Genomic DNA, 23,102 nt, shown 5'->3' with positions numbered 1-23,102 from the left:
ATTTTGCTGGATATTGTTAAATTGTCCTCCATGGGGGTTGTATCCAGGTGGCATATGGAAGCACTATAGTAGAGTGCCTGGTTCACCAGTTTTACCAATGCAGTGACTCATCTAGCATTAAGGCCTTGACCAATCTGCTAAATTTAAAAAAAGATATCTCAGCCTTTTATTTGTGTTTCTTTTCTTATAAATGAATTTGAACAGTTTTGTGAGGTTTGAGACCTTTAGTGTTTTATTTTTAAAAGAGAATATCTGGCGAAGTCCTTGGTTTATTTTACAGAGTTGTTGAAATTTTTTCAAGTCAATATTAGGATAGTTCTGTGGGATATTATGCAATCCTGCCAGTAGTTTATAATCCTTGGGGAGATAAGAGTAATTTCTTACCCAGATTTTAATTTGCTTTTTCTACCTTCCTTGTTTTGCTGGAGATGGTGCGTGTGCATATTTGTGTGTGTGTGTGTATTAATCTAGCTAATATGAGATTATGGAGTAACTTGACCGTGTTTCTTCCTGTACATTTTGAAGAAAATTATTTATATTTAAATCTCTGTTGAATTTGAAATTTATCTTAGATTTTATAGTAAAGGATTAATCTAAAATTCATTAAAAATTTTTCTTGTGAATTGGGCAAAGGTTTGCAGACGAATCAGTCTTTCATTCAACAATTCCCACACCTTCTCTGTCATGGCTTGCAGTCCCTGCAATGTGACGTCACTCGTGTCCCTTCCTTCCTAGGTTCCCATGCCTCCTTCTCTTCTCTCCCTCCCTGCCTTCTGAACTTTGTCCTTGGGTCAATGCTGTTCTTTTTATTTTCAATTGTTGATTTTTCCTCAGTGTGTGTACTTCCCTAGTGTTATTGTTAACCCTGTAGACCCGCCTATTGCTTACCTAACAATGGAGCCAGAGGGGTAGGTTTAATTTCAGACCTGAAAATGACTAAGGCTACAGTCTCACCTCTCCCACTAATCTCTATCTGGACCAACAAGCCTATAGTCTTTTTCATGTTGATGAGCTTTGCTCCATATTTTTCTTCCACTCTATCTAGGGCATCCTATGTTATCGATTTCAGAGTGGTATGTAGTGGTACCTAAGCCCCGTCTAGTTATTTGGTCTCAAGTGGTAGAGACTAAGGTTCCTATGGCCCCATTAATCTTTTGGACTGATTGTTTCCGTGTGTCTAACTTTTCTCATTATTTTTTTATTCCAAAATGGGGAGAGCTCTTAGATGGCCACTCACAAAATTTTAAGACCCTAGGCAGTAGAGCATTTTCTTTGTTAATTATGCTGTGATATAGGCTTTGCGGTTCTCTAAGCCTGTGTTCCTGAACTAAGCCCAACCACTCTTTACTTCAAGGTATTTGGCTATGGCTGGGATGTTTTCATAGAGGAACAAGGTGTCCCTTGGTATTTTCGATGCTTCTGAAAGCATATGCTTCTGAAAGTTGGTCATTGAATAAGGAAGACAAAGAATATTCAATGCTATTTATGCTATTGATGAAAAAAATAAAAATCACGGCCATCAAGTTGATTCAGATTCATAGCAAGCCTTTAAGACCAGAGCAAACTATCCTTTGTGGGTTTCTGAAACTGTCTCACGGCTGGTTTCAAATTGCTAGACTTCCGCTCTGCCACCAGGACTCCTGGTGAAGAAAATGAAAAGCACCATGACTGGCAGAAGAACAACTGTGTCTCAGAAGAAGCGCAGCCTTAGAAGCGAGGACGGTGAGACTGAGTCATGCATGTTAGGTATGTTATGAGGAGAGACCGACCCGTTCAAGGCCACCATGCTTGGTAAAGCAGAAGGCCAGTGAAAAAGATGAAGACCCTGGACAAGATGGATCGATGGACTCAAACACAGCAGCATTTTCAAAGACAGGGCAGGATCAAGCAAGGCTTCATTCTGTTGTACTTGGTGTTGCTATGAATTATAATCAACTTGACCGCACTCGTGAGACGTTTTCCTTATTTGCCTCTATCTGGTCTATCGTGTTCACAGATGTATTTGCAGTGGCCAACTCAATGGCATCTCACAATATCAGTCGTTAATTTATGCCAACATTGCAGACTACTGAACCTACCATCTATGGCTATCGATAGAGATAGATGTAGATGTGGTAATTCCTTCTTTGTCTTCCTCCTGGTAGTGTTTAAATAATATTCGAATTCTAGTTTCTTTAAAAAGTTGATAGAAACTTAAAAAAAAAATTGGAACACGTGTGTAAATTTCATTTAGTAGAAAAGGCCTGACTCACGTCTACAGCTACATTGCTCTTATAACAACTGAAGCATTATTAAAATGTTGGTGTTTTCTTTCAGAGCTTTTCCTATTTATTTACAAAAGTACCACAAATAGGTTTAAGAAGTTAAAATTATCCAATTTGATAACCAGCGAGACTCAATACTTCTGAATATTTGTGAATAATTGCATTTTATTTGTGAATTGTTTGTGTTTTCTAGTATGATTATTTTCAATTTGTAAATATTTGTAGTGTGAAAGAGATTTGTCCTTTTCTCTCATTCCTTCAGCTTCTTACTATTTTAAAAAACTAATAATTGAAACATTCTTAACATTCATTCTACTGTACATTCACTTTGGGTTGGTCTTTTTTCTATGAACAAATCTAATATCTTTTTGCCTATTTAAAATTGCACATTATTTAAAATAAAATATTTTAAATATAACAAAATGCATGTATCACATATAATATACATTATTTTATGGTGTATGGGATATATAAGATATTATATATAATGATATGTACTCTATTTTACATTGTTTGCTTATTTTACTCAATAATCTAACAATTTGGAATTTTAAAAGCTGCATTGTAATTCATCACTGCATTGAAAGCCTATTACATTGTCTGCAAAATTTTCACTATTAAAATGCAATGACTGTCATGTACATAAATGTCAACAAAGTACAAGACCTTTCAGTTTTAAATTCCGGTTACACAAGTTTAAATTTTGGATAGAAAGTAGCTTGTTAGAAACTTTAGTTAGAAAGGACAGAATGACTCAGCAGTAAAATGCTCTGGAGGGGGGTTTTGTGGGTACTCCCTTTTTTATGATAATTAAGTGACTTTTTCTCAGAACAATAAAAGTGACTTTCTGTATGTTATAGGGAAAACAAGACTAACCAGGTGATGGCATGCTAGACTTTTTAATGCTCAAATACTCAAACATTTAATGGCCACCCCTTGTTTTATTTTTAATTTAGATAATTGGAATTGCATATACATCGATTTTTAATGACTTGGGATAGAAAAATTAACATATGTAAATCCAAACCAAACTCACCGCCATTGAGTCTGTGCCAACTCATAGAGACCCTCTAGGGCAGGATAGAGCTGCTCCTGGAAGTTTCTGAGATGGCACCTCTTTATGACCGTAAGCAGGCCCATCTTTCTCCCACAGAGCAGCTGGTGGGATCAAACTGCTCACCTTTGATTAGCAGCCCAGGCCTAACCACTGTGCCGTGAGGGCTCCTATCAACATAAAGAACTGGCTGGGAAGTAGAATGCGTGGTGACAGAGCAAGAATTAGAACTACGTGGTATATAGCATGATACATAATGTATGAGTGTATGTATACAGACACACACATATATGTACACATACACGTGTGTGTATGTGTATCTGCAGTGTATTCAGTTGCTTCTGATTCACAGAGACCCTAGAGGACAGATTAGAACTGCTCCTTTGGGTTTCCACGGTTGTCAATCTTGATGGGCCAGAAGTTCTCTTCTTTCTCCTGTGGAGTGACTGATGGATTCAAACGCTGTCCTGCAAGTTGGCAGCTTAATGTGTGATATAACCAATTTCTATCAGTTGATCATATAGCCAGTTTCCAAATAGTTGTGTTACTGATATAACACCCCTCTTGGAATGATTTCCTTAATCAGATACTGTGCTAACTTATTTTTTAATTACAAAACAAAAACATGAAACCAAAAACAAACAAAAACCGTAAGACTGTTTATTAATCCACATGAAGCGCCATTGGCTGAAAGATAGACTAACATAACACAATCGTTGGGAAAGAAAAGAGCCTAGAAATACTGTTTTCCAGGAAGGTATCTGGATTACTAGACCTCGTAGTTGTATAGAGTGAGTAGTAAATATTTACTCGTTTTTAAAGAAAATAAATTCTTGTGTCAATTCCTCCAATACTCACCAAAGAAATGTTACCCTATCTTCTTTGGATTTGTATGTCATATAGACTCTGCACAGCCATGAACCTCTTTACACAATATTGTTACTTTATCCAGACTAATTGACCCTCTTGGGGCCCAACTGCATTTAATAAGAATAGAGCACATTTTATGGTTGACTTGTCTATATTTATTGATAACTATTACAAATCTTCTTGAGATAATCGTTGAGACTCAGACATTTTAAATTCTCTTTTTTTTTACATTATAAGAGAAAACTCCTAGCAACATAATGTCTTTAAATTTATTGTCGTAAATTATATTTTTTAAGAATAAAGAGAGGCTGTAATTATTCTATCAAGGAAAAATTACCTTGTACTTCATATTCTTAAAAAATGTGATTTTTTTTTAAGAATAAAAACTACTGATTTCTGGGAAAACTACATATGCTCCTGTATTTTTGCTTCCTTGTTTTGTTCACATTTAAATAATCTCAGAATAAAGAATTTAATACTAATTGAACCCTGAGTCTTAAGGCTAGATGTAGCAGATTCTATAGCATTATACTTTCACTTAAAATGTTCAGTGCTTCTTGCTCTTAGAAAGCTATAATTCAGGAAGGCAGAAAAATCAATCTTAGTATGTAAAAGGAAATTATTTGTTGGCCAAGATGATAAAAATTAATGAAATTGGGAAATTATTTGCTTGCCCAAGTAATCAATATTTATGATGATTTCAGCAAATGTGATGACAATGAACAATTAAAATCTATTACCCATACCTTAAATCCATAAGCTAGTTTTTATCTTTTCAATTTTATCTTAATCTAAGATAATAGTAACATTCTCTAGAACTTCACAATGGGCAAATCAATCTTCTCATTTAGAATAAGAGCCTCTCACATGTTATAAATTTAAAATACACTCTGTCAAAATTGATATCCCCCTCCCCCCAAGTTCTACAAGTAGGTCAAGTTTGGTCTCCTGGTGTCTGTGTCTGGCTTAGAATGGAAGCAAGCAACCCCAGGGGCTCAGTCTGTTTGTAGTCAAGACATTCATATAACTGTGTTGATTCTTGCTATGTTATTTTGGTAAGATTGTTCTTTACTTTTGGGGCAAAAAAAGGTATTTCAATAAAAGAAGATAACATCTCATAATGTTCATGTCCGAATTAGAGTTGATATTTTCTCTGGTTCTAAGTCAGGTCATTTCACTTACTAAAATATAAAAATATACTTTCTTTTTGAAGTAGCAAGAGGGAACAGAGTATCTTCATGTGATACTTCATAGATGAAAAAATTGGACAATTCATAAACCTTAAATATTCAACATATGTTCAGCAGGGATCACAATCCTATTATGAACAATGAAGACCCATTTGTTAGAAATATTTGTACAAAGTGGGTTTCATTAGAAGACACATTTCTATGTTGGCACTTGATACAAATGAATAAGGTCCTCCTGGGTGACATCCTGCTGAATGTGACTAGTCTGTAGTGACTGGCTAAATTTTTGACTCAGACTCCGTATACTCAACACTTTGGTGATGCCTTGGTCGATGTGGAAGATGCATGTGTAAAACCTAGACTCTAAAATTATGGTCTTCAACACACTCAAACTCACTGTCATCGAGTTGGGCCAGACTCATCTTGGCAAGATTTTTAACCACAAACACATTTGTGCTTACCCTAAGTTTGAGACAAGGCTAGCAAGTGCCCTAAAAAAGCCATCTCAAGGACCCTTTTAGACAGGTGCTTCTTGGAAGATAAAAAAAGTATTCACTCAAACGTTGGTTGATCCTTCTTTCAAAGATTGACTGGGTGGCTGGTTTTTCCCCTCCTTCTGTCCTTGGAGAAAATGAAAAATAATAGATTCTTCTCTACTCTAGACTAACCATCCATATACTTTGTGACTCTTAGGACTCCCCTGAGCCTTGTCTTCTCCAGGACAAACTATGCTCACTCCTTTACTCTGTCCTTGTAGGCCCCATTTCTCAACCATCCAAATATCTTTTTTGTTCTTCCTTGTATCTTTTCCAACTTCTTACAATTTTTGAAAACATTTCAAGTCTCACATTTGATAGCTTTGCATATAATAGATGGATTAAAACTACAGAAGAATATTTATTCCCGCCTTTAATCAGAATAATGTTCACATTGACAGAGAAAGTCAGTTAAGCTAGAGGGGAAAGTGGTGATGGAAAGAAATGGAAGCCAGATGAACAATTTAATATTCAACTCAATGGATTTATAAGACTATAAATAATAAAAACGTGTGCCAGGAAAGATGCCATCAGAGTTCTTCATGAGTCCTTCAGGAGGAAGATAACAAAATTCCCCAACTATTACAAACACATGCAGCACTGTTTTTGTTTTACCTTTATCTACGTATTCTGATACCTCCTTCTACTAATCCACCATCCACCAAGGATGATATAGTAGGTGAGCTAACAAAATGACCCATTCAGAGCAAAATGTGGGAAATGAGCACTGCTATTTCAAGAAAGGGGTTTGGGATTCAGCATTAGAACTGAGTTGAGTAAGAACTAAAACCATGTTTTCAAGTCGCTAATAGCTCCAAGTGTGAGCATTTATGGAGTATTCCCTACTGAAGCTTCCCCACTTTTGCCCTCATTTGAATATTGCCACTATATTGTGTGTACTGCTGGCTCTGCTGTTGTGATAGTTGTTTTTTTTTGTGCCAATCTAAGAAGATAAGGGTACAGCTTAAGCTGTCAATTAGGTCACAGCTTGATGGCCTCATTTGGAGGTGCCATAGAAATAAATGACTCTCTGTAGGTAGGCCATTCTCTCTCCGCCTTCACCTTCCTATGGATAAGCCACACTGAGACCTCCAAGTGCCCTGTGATGCTTCCCCTACCATTGGATCCACAAGACTTTGCACACACTGCCCTGTGGTCTTCCTGCATTCTGCATCATTGCATGTGGCTGTGTGAGTCTGAAGAGAGATTTATGGACTAGTGTCAGACTTATGACTAATATTGAACTCATGGACTTGAGTCGGACTGGGTTGGGATGTTTTATTGATGCATGATTATTTCTTGATATAAAACTCTTTCTTATACATATGGTTGTCTCTGGATTTGTTTCTCTAGTCAACCTGGCCTAACACAGCTGGTATGCTATCTGGGGCTCATGGATTATAGTGACTTTTATGTAACATCACCATGATACTGAGTATTTAGGGTCTGTAGCAATTTCAGACTCCCCATTGCATGAGGTTTAGGAAAAGAAACATCACTGTATAAGCCAGATTCCTCCCTCTAGCAATTATTGAGCTGCTACAATAAAAGTCTAGTACAAAAGCCTTAAATGTTCTAATCTTTCTACATAATTTAAGGGCATTCATAGTTGAATCTTGCACTTCTTTAATGACTCAGCTATAAACCTAGCATCCTGTCTACTCCCAAAGTGGACTACCTGGCATTCAACCCACTCTCTACCCTGGGTTATGCACTGTGAAATGAGGTGCTGCCTCATCAACTACTATGAGAAGGGGAGAATGTAATCACTACAAAAAACGATGGTACCATTGTCTTTCCAATATCTTCCTTATAAATCAGCAATGAATAATAGGGGTCCGAACAATGTCAGTTTACAAGAGCTAGAAATCCCCAAATGGACATTCACCCATTATTGGGTTTATTTTTCACGTCAGGGTGGGAGAAATACAGGAATTGGCCAGGCCCATATTCAAAAGCCAGAGGCAGATCTTAGAGGGTTCTTGCATTGAGTGGTGTATGTTTTGTATTTTGCCCTAACCCCTCTTTGAAAGCTAATGCAATATGGTCTTACCATTTTTGCAGACAGGACAACATTGCTCTGGTTCATAGACTGGGTTGACACACTCGGGAGCTGCGCAGTCTGCTACAACACAGTGCACTTCATTGCTGGGCTCACAGCGACACCATTCGCATGGAGAGGGCTAGGAACAAATCTAAAATTAGCCCCTTTTCTCCTATAACTTAATGATTGCACAATCATATGCTGTTAGAAGAAAAAAAACACAAAACCATCACTGTTCGTATTGATTTGGCTACATTAACTCCATTTGCCCTGGACATGACCATTCCTCCCTGGGAAGGCAACCTAAACACACAGGCCACATGCTGCGGAGGTTGCCACGGGCAGCGTAAACACCTGGGCAGCACTCTTCTTTTGCCTTGTGTTCCTACATCCCAAGGATGTGTTTGGACAACCACCTAGTATACTTTCCAGATGTACTGATGGCTACCCCTTCTTCTGACAAACAGGAAGGGAAGACGCGTTTTTGCCATTTGTCATTGTACTTCCCAAGAAAGAACTGGGACATAAAACAGTGGGTTGGCGGCCTTACCCTTTATGTGAACTCCCTTTCAAGCGAACCGAGACGTTAAGTGGCATTTTTTCGATGTGAATTTCAGAGAGGATGCATTTGGCATCTGAACATTTAAGTGCTGCCTCTTGAAATATTTAGTGACTAGCTTTCACTTGCTTGCTTGCTTTTATGAATGAACTAAAACCAATTGACTTAAAAGTCACTATGTAGTAGTCAAAAACCTTAAAAGTGGAATTGAAAATGGTTAATTAAAAATGTATAAAACACTAAAAAGTAGGAATCAATTTTTATCTTTATAGTACTTACCAATTAAGAGTGAATTTGAGATTTTCTGTGTCTTCCTAGAAATGTTCTACACCACAAAATAATGGAAACCAGGGGTCATTCCTTGACTATCTCATTCTGAATACATCCGATCTTATTACCCTTTGTCGTGAAACAGAGGTTTGGAATTCTGGAATCCTCCACATAAAAATGTGGAGGTCTCAGAATTTATAGAGTATCCATATTTCTCAAATAAGTAATTTGTTCTCAGGAAATTCTGCTTCCAGTTCTATGTCATGGCACCTGACAACCAAATGTGCCCATTGCAGCCCTCTTCCCTTATGCCGATGGCTACTGTCAATAATTCGTGTCAGTTCTTGTTACTTGGCTTTGGACTTGGGGGAACTCTCAATGGTCGTTGGCCCACGTGGTCTGTGGGAGTGGACTATTCCAGTTAATGATTAGTTTCTTTCATTTCATCTTTCCTCTCTGCTTTACTAATGTTAGGCTTTCAGTTAATTATATTATTGTCAAATTTAGCAAGGACCTGGGAATTAGCTATAGGATCTATAGGAAAGGTTTAGGTTTTCTTAACTTGTTCAATACGCTCCCTGAAAGGTACAGGTAAGCCCTTCATCATATAATGAGTTGTGTTCAAGCACTTTAGGGCAATATTTTGCATTTAATGAAGTTCTTCCACTGAGAATAATCTTAGTTGGGGACAATATTGAATACTGCAGCACATTATTTAATGGAGAAACTATCAAATGGGGAAACATGTAGCAGATGGAAAATTGTGACTACTTCTTTTTATATCACATGGCCAATTGAGATGTCATAGATTTCCAAGAAAAATTGTTAAAGACATCTCCTTTCCCCCAGTATATTGCAAAGACGTTTGCGGTGCAGTGAAGATTTGGGATGGCTTTACTGCCAATGTGTTGGGAAGAGGGAGTTGCTGGTGTAAGCCCTTCCATCTGCTGCCCTTCAACTGATGAGCTTGTTTGTTCTTGCTGGTTCACATCTTGTGGAAGGAAGGGCTAATCTGGACATCTGGACTGGACTAATCTGGGCTTAAAAATCCCAAAGTATCACTACATTTTCCATGCAAAATGTTTCCCTTAAAAAAATCTGTGGTCTTTGAGGAAGATTGATTTGGATAGTGAATCCCTTAACCAGACTTCTGGAGAATAATATTATGATTTAAGCAATGTTTTTGAATATTATTAGCTATTAGGCATTATGCCAAGAAATTTATCTATATCAATGCATATTTCTTATAATAACCTGTTAAGGAAGTGTTGGCTTTATCGCTAACAAAAACCAAAAACAAACTCACTGCCATCCAGTCATGCCAACTCATAACATCCCTATCTCATTGATGAGCTAATAGAGGACCAAATAGGCTGAGAGAAGTTAAAGGACTTGACCAGGTCTTATAGGCAGAAGAGGCAGGAGGAAGGTTTAAATTCATGTAGCCTAACTACTAGAGCACACTTGAAAGCAAGAATACCCATTCTGTGTATCCTCATCTGATTAAGTTATTTGCACACTTTTGTATGCAGATTATATTCTTAGAAATAAATGTTAACAACTGGATAATTCATAAAGTATAATAATTCCCTGCTAAGAAAGAAAATTTCAAAAACTAGGTACTTCGAATGATAACAAAGCACAATTATGATGTCTTAGAATTTTTAGTTTTGTTTTATTTTACTTTCTCCAAATGTGAATGAATAGAAAATTAGAGACACCTGGATTCTCATATTCTCAACCTTGAAGCTTTGTTTCTATACTTGCAGGTATCTGGGAGACACACTAACAGTCAATGGTCAATAAAGAACGTTTAGCATTTGTCCACCTGTAATGGCTAGATGTGTGTGGGTAGGTTGACATCAGAATCCCAAGAAACATGCTGGGGATGAGTAAGACCTAATTATAAATAAGGAAGGGCAATTATAATACTCCTTCTCAGTTTTTGAAGGCATATTGAGCAATGAGAAACATCAATTGGAAAGAAAAATATCCCACTCTACCTATTGTTGGCTTCTAAAGCACGGGGCTTTCTGCTCCTGTAGAGCATTACAGTCTCGGCCACTCGCGCGGTAGTTCTCCCCTGATCTGTAGGCTCGCTATGAATCCACATCAACTTGATAGCAGTGGGAGGGAGAACCTTAGGGCGGGCCTTTTCCACATACTGCATTCTCTTTCTTAGTATACAATTTCTTCTGAAGAGAACGGCATTTTCTCTGTCTCTCTTTTTTGTTATTTCTTTTCCTTCCAAATAATCCATCTCAATTTAAATCTGATTTTTCTTATCTTCTGCCTCCATCCCCTCTACTTGAAACACTCAATAAAATTTAACCCATTGACCTCCTGGTAAAGCTACCTTGTGTCTCTTCAGGCTTGTCAACCCTCTTTCCTTTAATAATCTTAACACTTCTGACACCTCTCTCGCCCGCTTGCCCAACTTGACTTTCTCCATTGCCCCTGCCTTCCCCTGCATTTCTGAAGAGACATTGTTCAGACTGCGAGCAGCTCCTCAAAGGGAACAGTTTGCCCCTTCGACATGAAGTTCAAGCTTTAAAAACCTTCTCAGTGCACAGTGTAAAATCCTCTGAAAGGCTTGCTGCTTTGAATATATGTTTACATTTTAAGCTCTAGGTTTGGTACAGATTTTATTTTACCAAATTCTTCAATATGAAATCTATAGCTCAAACCTGGAAAAAATGTGCTCATAAAACCAGATTCAAAAATAAAGCTATTCTTAAAGGGCCTGAAGAATAACCAGAAGAAGAACTTGGGAGAAAAAATTCATTGCTACATGTTAGGGGAACATGGGAAAAGATGGCCAGTATGTGGCTTTTTTTTTAGCTAGAATTGGTTTTGAATGATTAAATTACATTATCCCCAGGTTTTATATAGGATAAATATTGTTTCTAAGAATGTTCACTGAGTATTTTCATCAAAATTTTTAAAAACATAAATAGCACTCACTACATATGTATTTTCATAAGGTTAAATTGAAATTTAGATCTATGTCAATGTTTATTTGCTAATGTATATTTTAGATGGTCTAAGTGTAGTATTTCTATTATAAATGTGCTAACTCCTCAACATGTTAATTTTGAATATATGATTAAGAGCATTATGTCAAACACATAGTCTGTATGGCAAATTCAAGTATATGCCAGTGATCTATAGATTAATAAGGAATTTTTGGCTGGAGATAGTTATTTTGATATTTTAAAATTAATGGAGAAAATGGGAGCCATTTATGAAACTTTGGTTTTGGTGCCTATTATTTACTTTATTCCCTGTGGTATAAGAATGGAACCACGACAAGGTAATCTGCGTCTTCCAAAGATGTTGGAATAGAAATCCCAAAGTCACAGTGATTTTTTTTTTTTAGAGTTCTTGGGGAATTGCAAGGGTGATAACAGAATCCTAGAAACAGTGGGATGTTCTGTTTTTTCAAAAATTGGAAAATGTGTCTTGAAAAGTAGCAATGATTTAGGATAATTCTAGAATTACCAACTGTCTTTGTAAAATTTGGATGATGTGTGGCCTGCTGTTGCAGTAATGCTAGAAATCATGTCACTAGTATTTCAAATACCAGCAGGGTCACCAAAGTGAATTATTGATTTCCGCGGAGCTTCTAGAATAAGAATGTACTACAAGGATAGAACAGACTGTCCACGCCTAAGGAATGAGCCATCAAAATATATGATGAATGACAGTGGAGCACATTCAGACATGGGGAATCTCATGAACAGTAGCAGGACATTGAAATTGATCAAGCAGTCAGTTAAGATTCACTGGTACTTACTGGCAATTGAAATGCAAAAGTTAGAAAAAATAAAAATAATAGTGGAAAATATGACCTTGGTGATTGACAAAAACTGCTGATCACATGATAGAATTTTCCAAGGTCAAGAACATCTTCATCACAAATACCACTTTTCAACAACACAAAATGGTGATGAAATATGTGGACTTGCCCATATGGAATACACATTAAAGTTCAAAATATGATCTTGAGTGTATGCTACCTGAATTTCTAGAAGATTTCAAGAACAAATTTGATTCATTTTACAGTAATTACAAAGAACCAATGAGTAATGGGATGACATAAAAAATATGCACAGAGAATGCAAAAGTTCATTAACAATACAGAAAAAAAGGTCAAAGTCAATGTTAGAAGAGAAACTTGCTCTTAATCATAGAGTAGCTAAGGCAAATGGAATAACTGAAGAAATAAAATAGTCGAACAGAAAATTTCAAAATTCATCTGGAGAAGGCAAAATAAAGCAATATAGTAAAATATATATAAATTCAAGAGGTATCAGATGAGCAAAATCCAATGACAATGAAGGAATAAATCCAAGCTGCACTGAAGGCATTAGCCAAAAACAAGGCTCCAGGAATTGATGGGTTATCAACTGAAATGCTTCAGGAAGTTTATGGAACACTGGAAGCACTCACTCCTCTAGGCCAAGAAATTTAGAAGACAGTTTCTCGGCCAACTGACTGGATGATATCATATTTGTACCTATTCCAAAGAAAGATAACCCAACAGAATGCAAACATTCTAAGACAATATCACATGCAAGTAAAATTTTGTTGAAGATTATTCAAAAATGGTTGAAGCAGTACATGGACAGGGAGCTGTCAGAAATTCAGTTCAGATTTAGAAGAGGACTTGGAACAACGGTATCATTGGGAACTGGCTAAGGCAGCTGCACCCTGGTCCTACTGTCAGAAAGCAAGAGGCCCGAGAACTTGAAAGGTAAGGCTCACTGAGCCATTTATCTCTCCATCCTTCAATTAACCCCACATCTGTTTATTGGCCAGGTTGGCACAATAAACTTTAACTATCTCATTGTGTTTTATTGACTATTCAAAGGAATTTGACTATGTGGATCATAATAAATTAAAAGTATCCTTGAGAAGCATAGGAATTCCAGAATTCTTCATTACTAGTGGATTGCTTCATTACTAGTAATTCCATTACTTCATGTGGACCAAAAGGCAGCTGTGCAAACAGAACAAGGGAATACTGCATGATTTACAATAAAGGTGTTCATTAGGGTTTTATCCTTTCCTCATACTTATTGAATCTGTATGCTGAGCAAATAAGCAAAAAACCTGGAATAGCTGAAGAAGAATGTGGCATCAGGATTGGAGGAAAGCTTCTTAACAACCCATGATATGCAGATGACACAAGCTTGCTTACTGGATGTTAGGAGAACTTGAAACAAATGTTGATGAAAATCAAGGATTACAACTTTAAACATAGGTTACAACTCAATGTAAAGAAGACCTTACAATGAGACCACTGAGCAACATCATGACACATGGAGAAAAGATGGAAGTTGTCAACGATTTTGCCTTACTTGGATCCACAATTAATACTCACGGAAGCAGTCATCAAGGGCTCTAATCACGCATTGCATTGGGTAAATCTTCCACATGAGACCTCTTTAAAGAGTTGCAAAGCAAGGGTATGACTTTGAGGACTAAGGTATGCCTGACCCAAGCCATGGTATTTCCAGTCACCTGGTGTGCCTGTAAACGTTGGGTATTGACTGAAGAAGACCTAAGAAGGATCCATGCATCTGGCTTACAGTGTTGGTGAAGAATATTGAAAATGCCATGGACTGTCAACAGAAAAATCTTGGAAGAAGCACAGCCAGAATGCTCTTTAGACACATGGATGACAAGAACTTGGCTTCAAATACTTTGGACACATTGTCAGCAGAGTTCCAGTCCCTGGAAAAGGACATCACAGCAAAAGCCCCTCAACAAGATGGATTTACACAGGAGCAGCCAGCATGGGCTCCAGCCTCTGAACAATTGTGAGGATGGTGCAGGTCCCAGGGAGGTTTTGCACTGTTGCACACAAGGCCACTGTGAGCTGGTACCTACTAGGGGGCACTCAACAATAACAACAACAAAATGGCCATCATGAAGAGTCAATAATGGCCGTATTACACCTTTCTCATGTTTATAGAAAACAAATGTTTTTCTTTGTTAATAGCATGAGATTTATTGATCCATACTTGAGGATATCCTGGACATTTGGTTGAAGTAATAATATTTCACATCATAATCTTTATTTATAAGGAGGCGTTTATTGGCATTGCTTGTAGAGTGTGTGAAGAGGCAATTCACCATCTGCTCTCAGGAAAAAGACTTTGTGATCTGTTTCTAGAAAGAGTACAGCCTTGAAAAACCCCAATGGGACAATTCCAGTCTGTTCCATGGGGTCACAGAGTCAAAATGAACTCAATGGCACCCAACAATAAGTAGCTTGCCATAAAAAATGTGAAAATGTAACTCAAAGTAATAAAGGACATACTGATTCAAAACACATTTTATGATTTTAACTTGGTGAAGTGTAAAATGTCAATATTCTTATAGACCCAGGAGTTTGAAATTCAGAAGACTATAAAACCATTGTTTATTTGGCTAGTTTTGCTTGGGCAATGTTGGTAGGGTTGTTAAAAGTAAGCATCTGTCACCACAGTGCTTGATCCTAGGCTGATCCTTTACATATGAACTTCAGAGCCTTGGGAATATCACCTAATGTTCCTGAACCTTAACTTCTTCATTTACCAAGTGTAATCATAGCAAACTCATAGAATCAATAGTTGTTGACACTAATGTCAGTGTTTTGTGGAAGTCTTCCCTGACTACCCACATAACACCCTCCACCTCTCTCTCCATTATATCATCCATTATATCATCCATTCACAGTGCTTATCAGTTTCTAAAATTATCTCATTGATTTGTTTATATTTATTTATCTCGTCTTAGCTGTATTTCCCATAGATTATAAGCTTCCTATAATGGACTATTCTTTGCAGTGTCCTCAGCATCTAGAAGACATTTTGGCAATAATGGATTTATAATAAATATTAACTGACAATATATTTTGTTAACCACGTAGGCATAATCTGTATTTTAGCATTTATTAAGCCATATATCTGGGCATCTCAGCTGTGTTTCTCATTCTTGGGACAGATCCTTATCCCATGAGATGTGTGCATTTTATTTAAATGTTATAAGGTTCTTTGAGGGAAAAGGTGGTTGAGTATGAGTCATAAAACAATGATTTGGGCTCCCATCTGATGCCAATGAATGTATACTCACTCTCTAAAGGTGATTTGAAATTCATAATGGTTTGTTGTGCAGATCACAAGGTAAGTAAATCTTCAAGCACTCCACTGACTAGACTAGCAGGAGATGATTTCAGACTTTTATTGTACTAGAAAATACTATGCTAACTAAATCGTGGCCAAGAGTACGTCCTGAGGAATTGCTAAAGAGCCTGAGAAAAAGCTCGCCTCACTTAATAATGCAGGTTGCATATTAAGCACAATGGCTTTAGTCAAGCCTGATTTCAAGCACATCCATTTTTCTAAATGATGAGTTAGAGTACACGGCCCAGTACAGATAGGAACTGAAAATACAGGGAATCCAGCGCCGATGAGCCCTACAGGACCAGTGGTGTGAGTGGTGAAACAGGGAGGGTAAAGGGAGAATGGGTAGGAAAGAGGGAACCGATTACAAGGAACTATATGTGACCTCCTCCTCCCTGGGGGACAGACAACCGAAAAGTGGGTGAAGGGAGACTTCGGACAGGGCAAGATATGACAAAATACCAATTTATCAACTATCAAGGGCTCATGAGGGAGGGGGGAGCAGGGGGGGGCGGAATGAGGACCTAATGTCGGGGGTTTAAGTGGAGAGAAAATGTTTTGAGAATGATGTACAAATGCGCTTTACACAATTGATGTGTGTATGGATTGCAATAACAGTTGTATGAGCCCCTAATAAAATGTTTTTTAAAAAAACCACAAGTTGAATTGTCTGAGAAAAAACAAAACTTGATTCCTAGAAGGCTTGAGGTAACTATTGTTGAAGGTGAAAGAAATAGACGCATAAATGAGTAGGGCCTAGGTAAGTGCCAACTTTCAGCACACTGATGTGTCAGTGGTTTACCTTTTGACCAAGTGTTACTGACTCTGAATGCCCATGTGGTGCTTAAAATGGGGAAAATTATTAAAGGAATAGAGTGTAACTTTCATTTTTTAAAAAGATGCCGGTAAATAACTATTTTAAAAATCTGATCCTTTGCAACAAAGGAAAATATACTGCTTTTTCTCTTTTTTTTTTTCAGTCTTCTTCTGGAAGTAATTCATGGCATAAATTTCATCACTTTATGGAACCAATCTCATTTCTTTCAAACTGTATGAGGCATTTGGAAGACTCCATTTCAAGTTGCTGATGCCTGTCAGGAATCTCAGTGTTCATTAAAATATACATTAGATTACAACATGCAAGAGCATTTAGCACCCTCAGTCACTCCTGGAGCCAGTGATTGGCCTGCAGCTCTTGTCGCCTAATAATCAACAGTTCCAATGGGTCTTAACCAAAATTCACGATCATTTGAAAGAAGACTCATCTCCTCATTGATTAAAATGCTCCCTGGAGTTCAGCTTCTGATGGGATGTGGTGACCTCTTCACTCATCTGCCCTATTGATTGATGCAAACTTGAGCATGGAGGTTGTAAGTCATAGCAAATTATGGGTATAGAGCTGTAACTTCTTTGCAAATTTTAATACTGCTGAAGCAAATAAAAATCTGATGTATATATGTTTATTTATTTCCATCTTAGATGGTCAGCAAATATTTGTAGTGGTATAAATTGAGTATTGCATTAAAGAACCACTGTTTATGCTTATTTTTGAAGGAGCTGATGTTTTGCTAATACATCCTGAAATACTATTTCCAAAATATCTGTCCAAAAACAACTTCATTTTTATTGAAAACACATGCATTTTAACTTGCTCCGCGGTAGCAAAGATCAACATAGCTTTATTTACCAAACCTAAATTCCAACTCAGTGACCTTCTATATATGGTTTCTGAGACTATAAATATTTATGGGAGTAGATAACCTCACTTTCTCTCACAAAGCTACACATGGGTGTGAAGTGCCGACCTTGAGGTTAGCTTACACAACAGCGCCACCAACCCAAATAAACTTAGTCCTTTCTGTCAATTCTGACTCCTCACCTCTCCTATAGGACAGAGTAAAATTGCTCTATTGGGATTCATAGGCTCTAGATTTTTATGAGATCAGAAAATCTCATTTTTCTCCCTCAGAGCACCGGGTGGCTTCCAACCGCTAACCTTGTGCTATAGTGATCTGTAATAAACTAAGATTGAGAACTTAGATAAAATGCATTCTCAAACAAATGGTTTGATTGATCAATGTATACACTGGATCTGTGTCATATACAAGGCAGTATATAGGAAGGTCCCAGGATAGCACAGAGGTGTCTGATTGGCAGCTCATTTTAGCAGCTGGTGGTTCAAATCTACCAAGCAGCTCAATGGAATCAAGGCCTGCTTAGGAAATTACTGCCAGAAAGATGACAGGCCATAAAGCTCCATAGAGTGGTTTTTCTCAGTAACACATAGTGTTATTTGAGCATTAATTAACTTGAAGACAACAGATATGTTGTTTGTTTGGGCTTCATGTATGTAAAGCAAAGGAAGCATAGAAAGCATCTATCCTGCTCTCAGTAAATACCAATCTAGATGAGAGGTTAAAATATCAAAATAGCTTAAAATTTGTTTTTACACAAATTACTTTTTATTAGGATAGTAAAATAAGAATGGTACCTGATGGTATTAATATCCTGGAGAATGGAAGTATTTGAGTTTATCTTTCTCTTTTTATTTGCTTATACTGTGTGTGTATGATAAAGATAAAACACCCAATCTTGGTATTACTAATTATCAACCACAAAACAGATTATTAGAGTTGCAGCATAATAACCAAAACATATGACTATCTTACTTTTCTCTAAAAATATTTTCTGGTTGAATTGTTCTTAAGATTTTGGCATACATTTTTAAGGGCAGGCAACTAACTCTACAGTTACACATTGCCAATTTCAATATGTTCTTGATGTATAGAGTCATTTTATTCTGTAAGTTTTGAACTATCTTGTGACAATGCAAAACATTTCCCCCTGAAATATGAAGGCTAGTGTTCAGAAAGTTAAAATATGGATAAAGACAAATGTAAGCAAAATAGTTTATTTTAGTCACAATCTCTCAGGGTAGGCAAACTGCACTTCTTGAGAGACTGTATTTAAGAGAAAAAATGATGTTCTAACTGCCCCCTAAGATCCTTAAAGAACACCCTTAGGTAGAAACAAAGGTTAGAGGATTAAAGATAAAGTAATTTTTTTAAAGTATCACATCAACACTGGTGAAATAGCCTAGAAAGGTAACAGCACAAGTCTTTCACTGATAAAACCAGATGGACAGTTGGTTTGGGTATTAAAAAGGTCCTTGGCCATGGAGTTGCTGGCTTTAAACAGCGCTTGTATATCTTCTTGCTGGGGATGTTCCACTGGCCACCCATTTCTGCAGCAGGGAAAAAGTGAGCAAGGATGTAACTTGAAATTTTTTCCTATTGACATTGAAAAGGGCAAGTTGTTGAAGTCACTTAAAGAACAAGTCATCTACGACAGAATTAAAGTAGGGCTGTATGTGAATGGGAGATAATACTCCAGTTAAGAATTCTCCAGCTGAAAAGCATCATGGAAGATCAGTCCTATCCCACAGGAAACAGAGAAAGAAAGTGAATGTAGAAAGATATTTCTCTGGACAAATATTTCCTAAAATTTGAAATCTCCCTTTTCTCTCATTTGCTGGTAATATGTTCTTTTACAGTCTATGAGGAGAGAATAACAAACTATCAATTTTCTTATGTGTTCAACATATTTTTAATTCAAAATATATTTAATTCAAAATATAGTTCAATATATTTTTAATTCAAACAGCAAACTCCTTCTGAAGCTAAAAGTTTATTTACTACATATATCTATAGCTTACTTCATGGCTCACCTACCAACTCTACAAAATTGAATTGCCATGGATTATAGGCAAGAGTATGAACAAATATGTATTTTATTTCCAAACTTGACTATGTAAAATCTTGATAAATTTTCTACTGTAGTGTGTATCTTTTTTTTTTTTTGCAAAGCACAGCCGTAGTTGCCTTTTGTAATGGTGTTCAGTGAGATCTGGCTGTACCCTGTGTGGAACAAGCAGGCCTGATAGTTGATTCCTGCCACTAAACTATTACACACTTTTGTTTGTTTTACCTTGTTAACTGCCCACCTTACCTGCCTTGCCCGTGCAAACAAACAAGAAAATAAAAACACTGCCATTAAGTTGATTGAGATGCATAGGGATCCTACATAGAGTTTCTGGGGCATTGAATCTGTATGGGAACAGACAGTGTTTGTCTTCTTTCCACAGAGTGGCTGTTGGTCCTGAACTGTTGACTTTATGGTTAGCAGTCCAATGCTGAATTGATAGTGCCACCAGGACTCTCTGTTTGCCTTGGGCAGGTCACTTAAACCACTTGAATCTTGGTTTCCTCAGTTGTTCAAGGGAGTTCATATTAGTAAATTATTAATAGTTTTAACTTTTTCATAACAAGCCCTGGTGATGCGATAGTTATACCCTTGGCTGCTGACAGAGAGGTTGGCAATTCAAACTCATTGGTGGCCCTGACCTCTGGTGGCCTAGTGGTTAGGGGCTGGCTGTTCAAGCCCTAAGCGGTTCAACAGTTCAAAACCATACGCCCCTCCTCAAGGGAGCATAACAAGGGTTATTTTGAGGGTTGTGGGGTTTATTTGGAGAGGCTCTGGGGGAGAAGGATGCGGCCATTTGCTTCTGTAAAGATTACAGCCTTGGGAACCCAGGGGCCAGTTCCCTCACTAGGGTTGCTGTAAGGGAGAATCAGCTTGGCAATGAGTTTGGTTTGGGGTTTTGGCTTTCTCATCTTATTGTTATGACAGCAAAAGGAAATTAAATATGTAAAGGAGCTTGTAAACCATGTGGCATTGATGAAACGACTACTATTGTCATTTCTCTCTACTTGACTAGTTCTTTCATTCCCCTTTGTCCATTTTCAGTGAATGTATGCTTCTCGTGGGGTATATTATTCATATTTTTATTAAGTTGTGGTCAAATCATTTTCATTAAGAGCTATTGGAATTACTGAATCTGTGAAGAAGATGTCTTTTGGAGTTTGAAAGTAATCTGCATTGCTTCTCTGAAATATAGCAAAGTGTTTGAGCTCAAATTGTGGTTATATTGAGAATGACACAGGACAGTATTTTGAGATAGGTAATTAGATCCTTATTTGCGAGATGAAACCTCATTCTTTAATCAGATTTTTGCCCCAAAAAGATTTCTAGCAGCATAACTTTAGCATGTAGTTTCTGGAATCTTGACTTAGGATTTTCTAGTTTCCATGTGGATGTTCCTGAGTCTCATTAACAAAGGAAGATTCTGTCTGATTGTTCTTTTTCTCTCTAATGAAGCTTTCCAAAGCTCAGAAGTCAAAGATTTGCTATTTTAGTAGAATATTCTTTTTAATGCTAGGGGAAAATTGAAGTTATACTGAGCAATTTTAGTGTTGTTTTTCCCTTCCCCGCATACTTAGGAAAGGGCAATAGAACTAATATGTGGAGAAATAAGTGGCATTTCCAAGGGCTGTTGCTGTCCTCTCAATGTAAATAAAAGATGCTTCTTTTGGTGAACACTGGGGATTTCTAACTGTGGTTATGGTCAAAGTCTTTACATTTCTAACACAGCAAAACCATTAGTAAGGTCTGAATTTTCTTCCTTTTGCTTCTACTTTTCACCAATGTAGACATTCTTTAAAAATATTTTTGTTTCCCCAAACACTATCAAACCCCAAAACACTGCAGGTCTGTCTTCACTGACTTCAAAATGTAGGCTTTGTTTGTTTCATGAGTGGGAATGAACTTGGATACATACTTCTTCCAGTCCCTGTGCATTTTGTAAATGAAACAACATGAGCTTCGCAAGGAAAGAATTCCGTCATGTTAGCAAAGTACTGGATTTCTCTCCAAAACGTGAGACTAAATTTGAAACATGTCAGCCTTACAGTTGCAAACACATTCCAGAATCAGTTAGGGATACTCTCCAATGGAAAATCAGTCCTCTCTTCCACACTAGTTGTGTAACTGCTATAGGGTAGGGAGGGAAGGGAACTGGCAGGGTACAGTAGAAAGAACATTGGTGTCTGAATTGACAAGCTCTGTTGATGTGACATGGACAAGTCCACAGGGTCCTCTGACTCTGTTTCCTTATTTATAAGAGGAGAACAAAAATACTTCATAGTTTAAATAATTGAATAAATGTGTGTGCGTGTGTTAAATATTTCACAGAACCCTTGGCCATCCCTTGTCGGAGGTGTCACTGCCCTGATCAAAGCCCTCCAGTGGCTCTCTGCTCTCCAGGCTTTGGCTCAGGACCCTTGGCCTGTCATTCATGCAGTGAGCTGCCCCAAGTTCCCTCCTCCTTGGCTTTGCTCTTTGTGGCCTCCTTGTAGGCTCTGTGCTCTATGCTGGAGCACTGGACTACTTCACTTTTCTCTGAGCATGGCTTTCCGTTAACTTTTGTTAACTTCCCAAGTCTGTGTCACATCTTCTCAATGCACGGAGGTGGCCGCTCCTCAGGTAGCTTCCTTTAACCCTACAGAATGAATTACCCCTTTGAGTTTTAGCAGCAGCTCTCACAAGCCACCATTCATTTATTGGGACCTGTATTAATTTTTTTCTTTTCCTTTTGGTGTATTAAGAGCCCCTTGTGGGTCAGATGTATGTCTTATTTATTTCTGCAAAGCCCTCAAGCCACTTCACATGTAAGGTATATTGAAGACCTTTTCAAGATGAAATCAAATGAGAGATTGTGTAAAATGATTAGAAACGTTGTATGAATGGACCAAATACTTAAGTAATTGGACGGTTCACTTATTAATAGAACACTAAATGTATCTATTATGTCACATTAAATTAAGCAGACTTATTTGACTTGTAACATAGTCACAGCAGAATACATGAGGTATCAAAAACTGAAAAATTTCTCATCTTTGCTAATCTAGTTCACCTGAGAATTCCGGGTAAGTGGAAAGTTAATAAGTTATTATCCACCAATGCAAAGAGCAAAGCTGTACTCACTGGAGAGAAGTGCCTGAAGAGACATGACTTAACAGGACTGCTCTTGTAACAGGGACAGGGGCAACACATTTAAATAGGAAACTCGAGCTGCCCTTTTAAACTTACCTGGGTGAAAAGAGCCTAGAGACCACCCACCAACGCAGTATGTTTCCTTTCTGTTAGTCCTCAGAGGAGTCTCCCAGGTCAAGAGGGCAGGTTAGGAAAACTCGCTGACAGAACAATGTAGAGGAACCCGAAGGGGAAGATGGCGACGGAGTGACA

The 23,102-nt window shown here is 37.5% G+C and overlaps 1 protein-coding gene across 1 annotated transcript in view; it reads right to left on the bottom strand.

Moving 5' to 3' along the window:
* Nucleotides 1-23,102, bottom strand: part of VWC2L (von Willebrand factor C domain containing 2 like) — a 191,696-nt gene that overhangs the window by 145,937 nt on the left and 22,657 nt on the right. The window contains exon 3 of the mRNA XM_045296823.1: nt 7,968-8,097. Coding sequence (XP_045152758.1) covers nt 7,968-8,097 — 130 coding nt within the window. The remainder of the gene's footprint in view (nt 1-7,967; nt 8,098-23,102) is intronic.

The sequence above is a fragment of the Echinops telfairi genome, unplaced genomic scaffold, assembly GCF_000313985.2.
Source record: "Echinops telfairi isolate 266 unplaced genomic scaffold, ASM31398v2 ScPeMD7_3;HRSCAF=10, whole genome shotgun sequence".
Classification (NCBI taxonomy): domain Eukaryota; kingdom Metazoa; phylum Chordata; class Mammalia; order Afrosoricida; family Tenrecidae; genus Echinops; species Echinops telfairi.
Note: the sequence above shows the minus strand (reverse complement) of the source record. Positions and strands in the feature narration are given on the sequence as shown.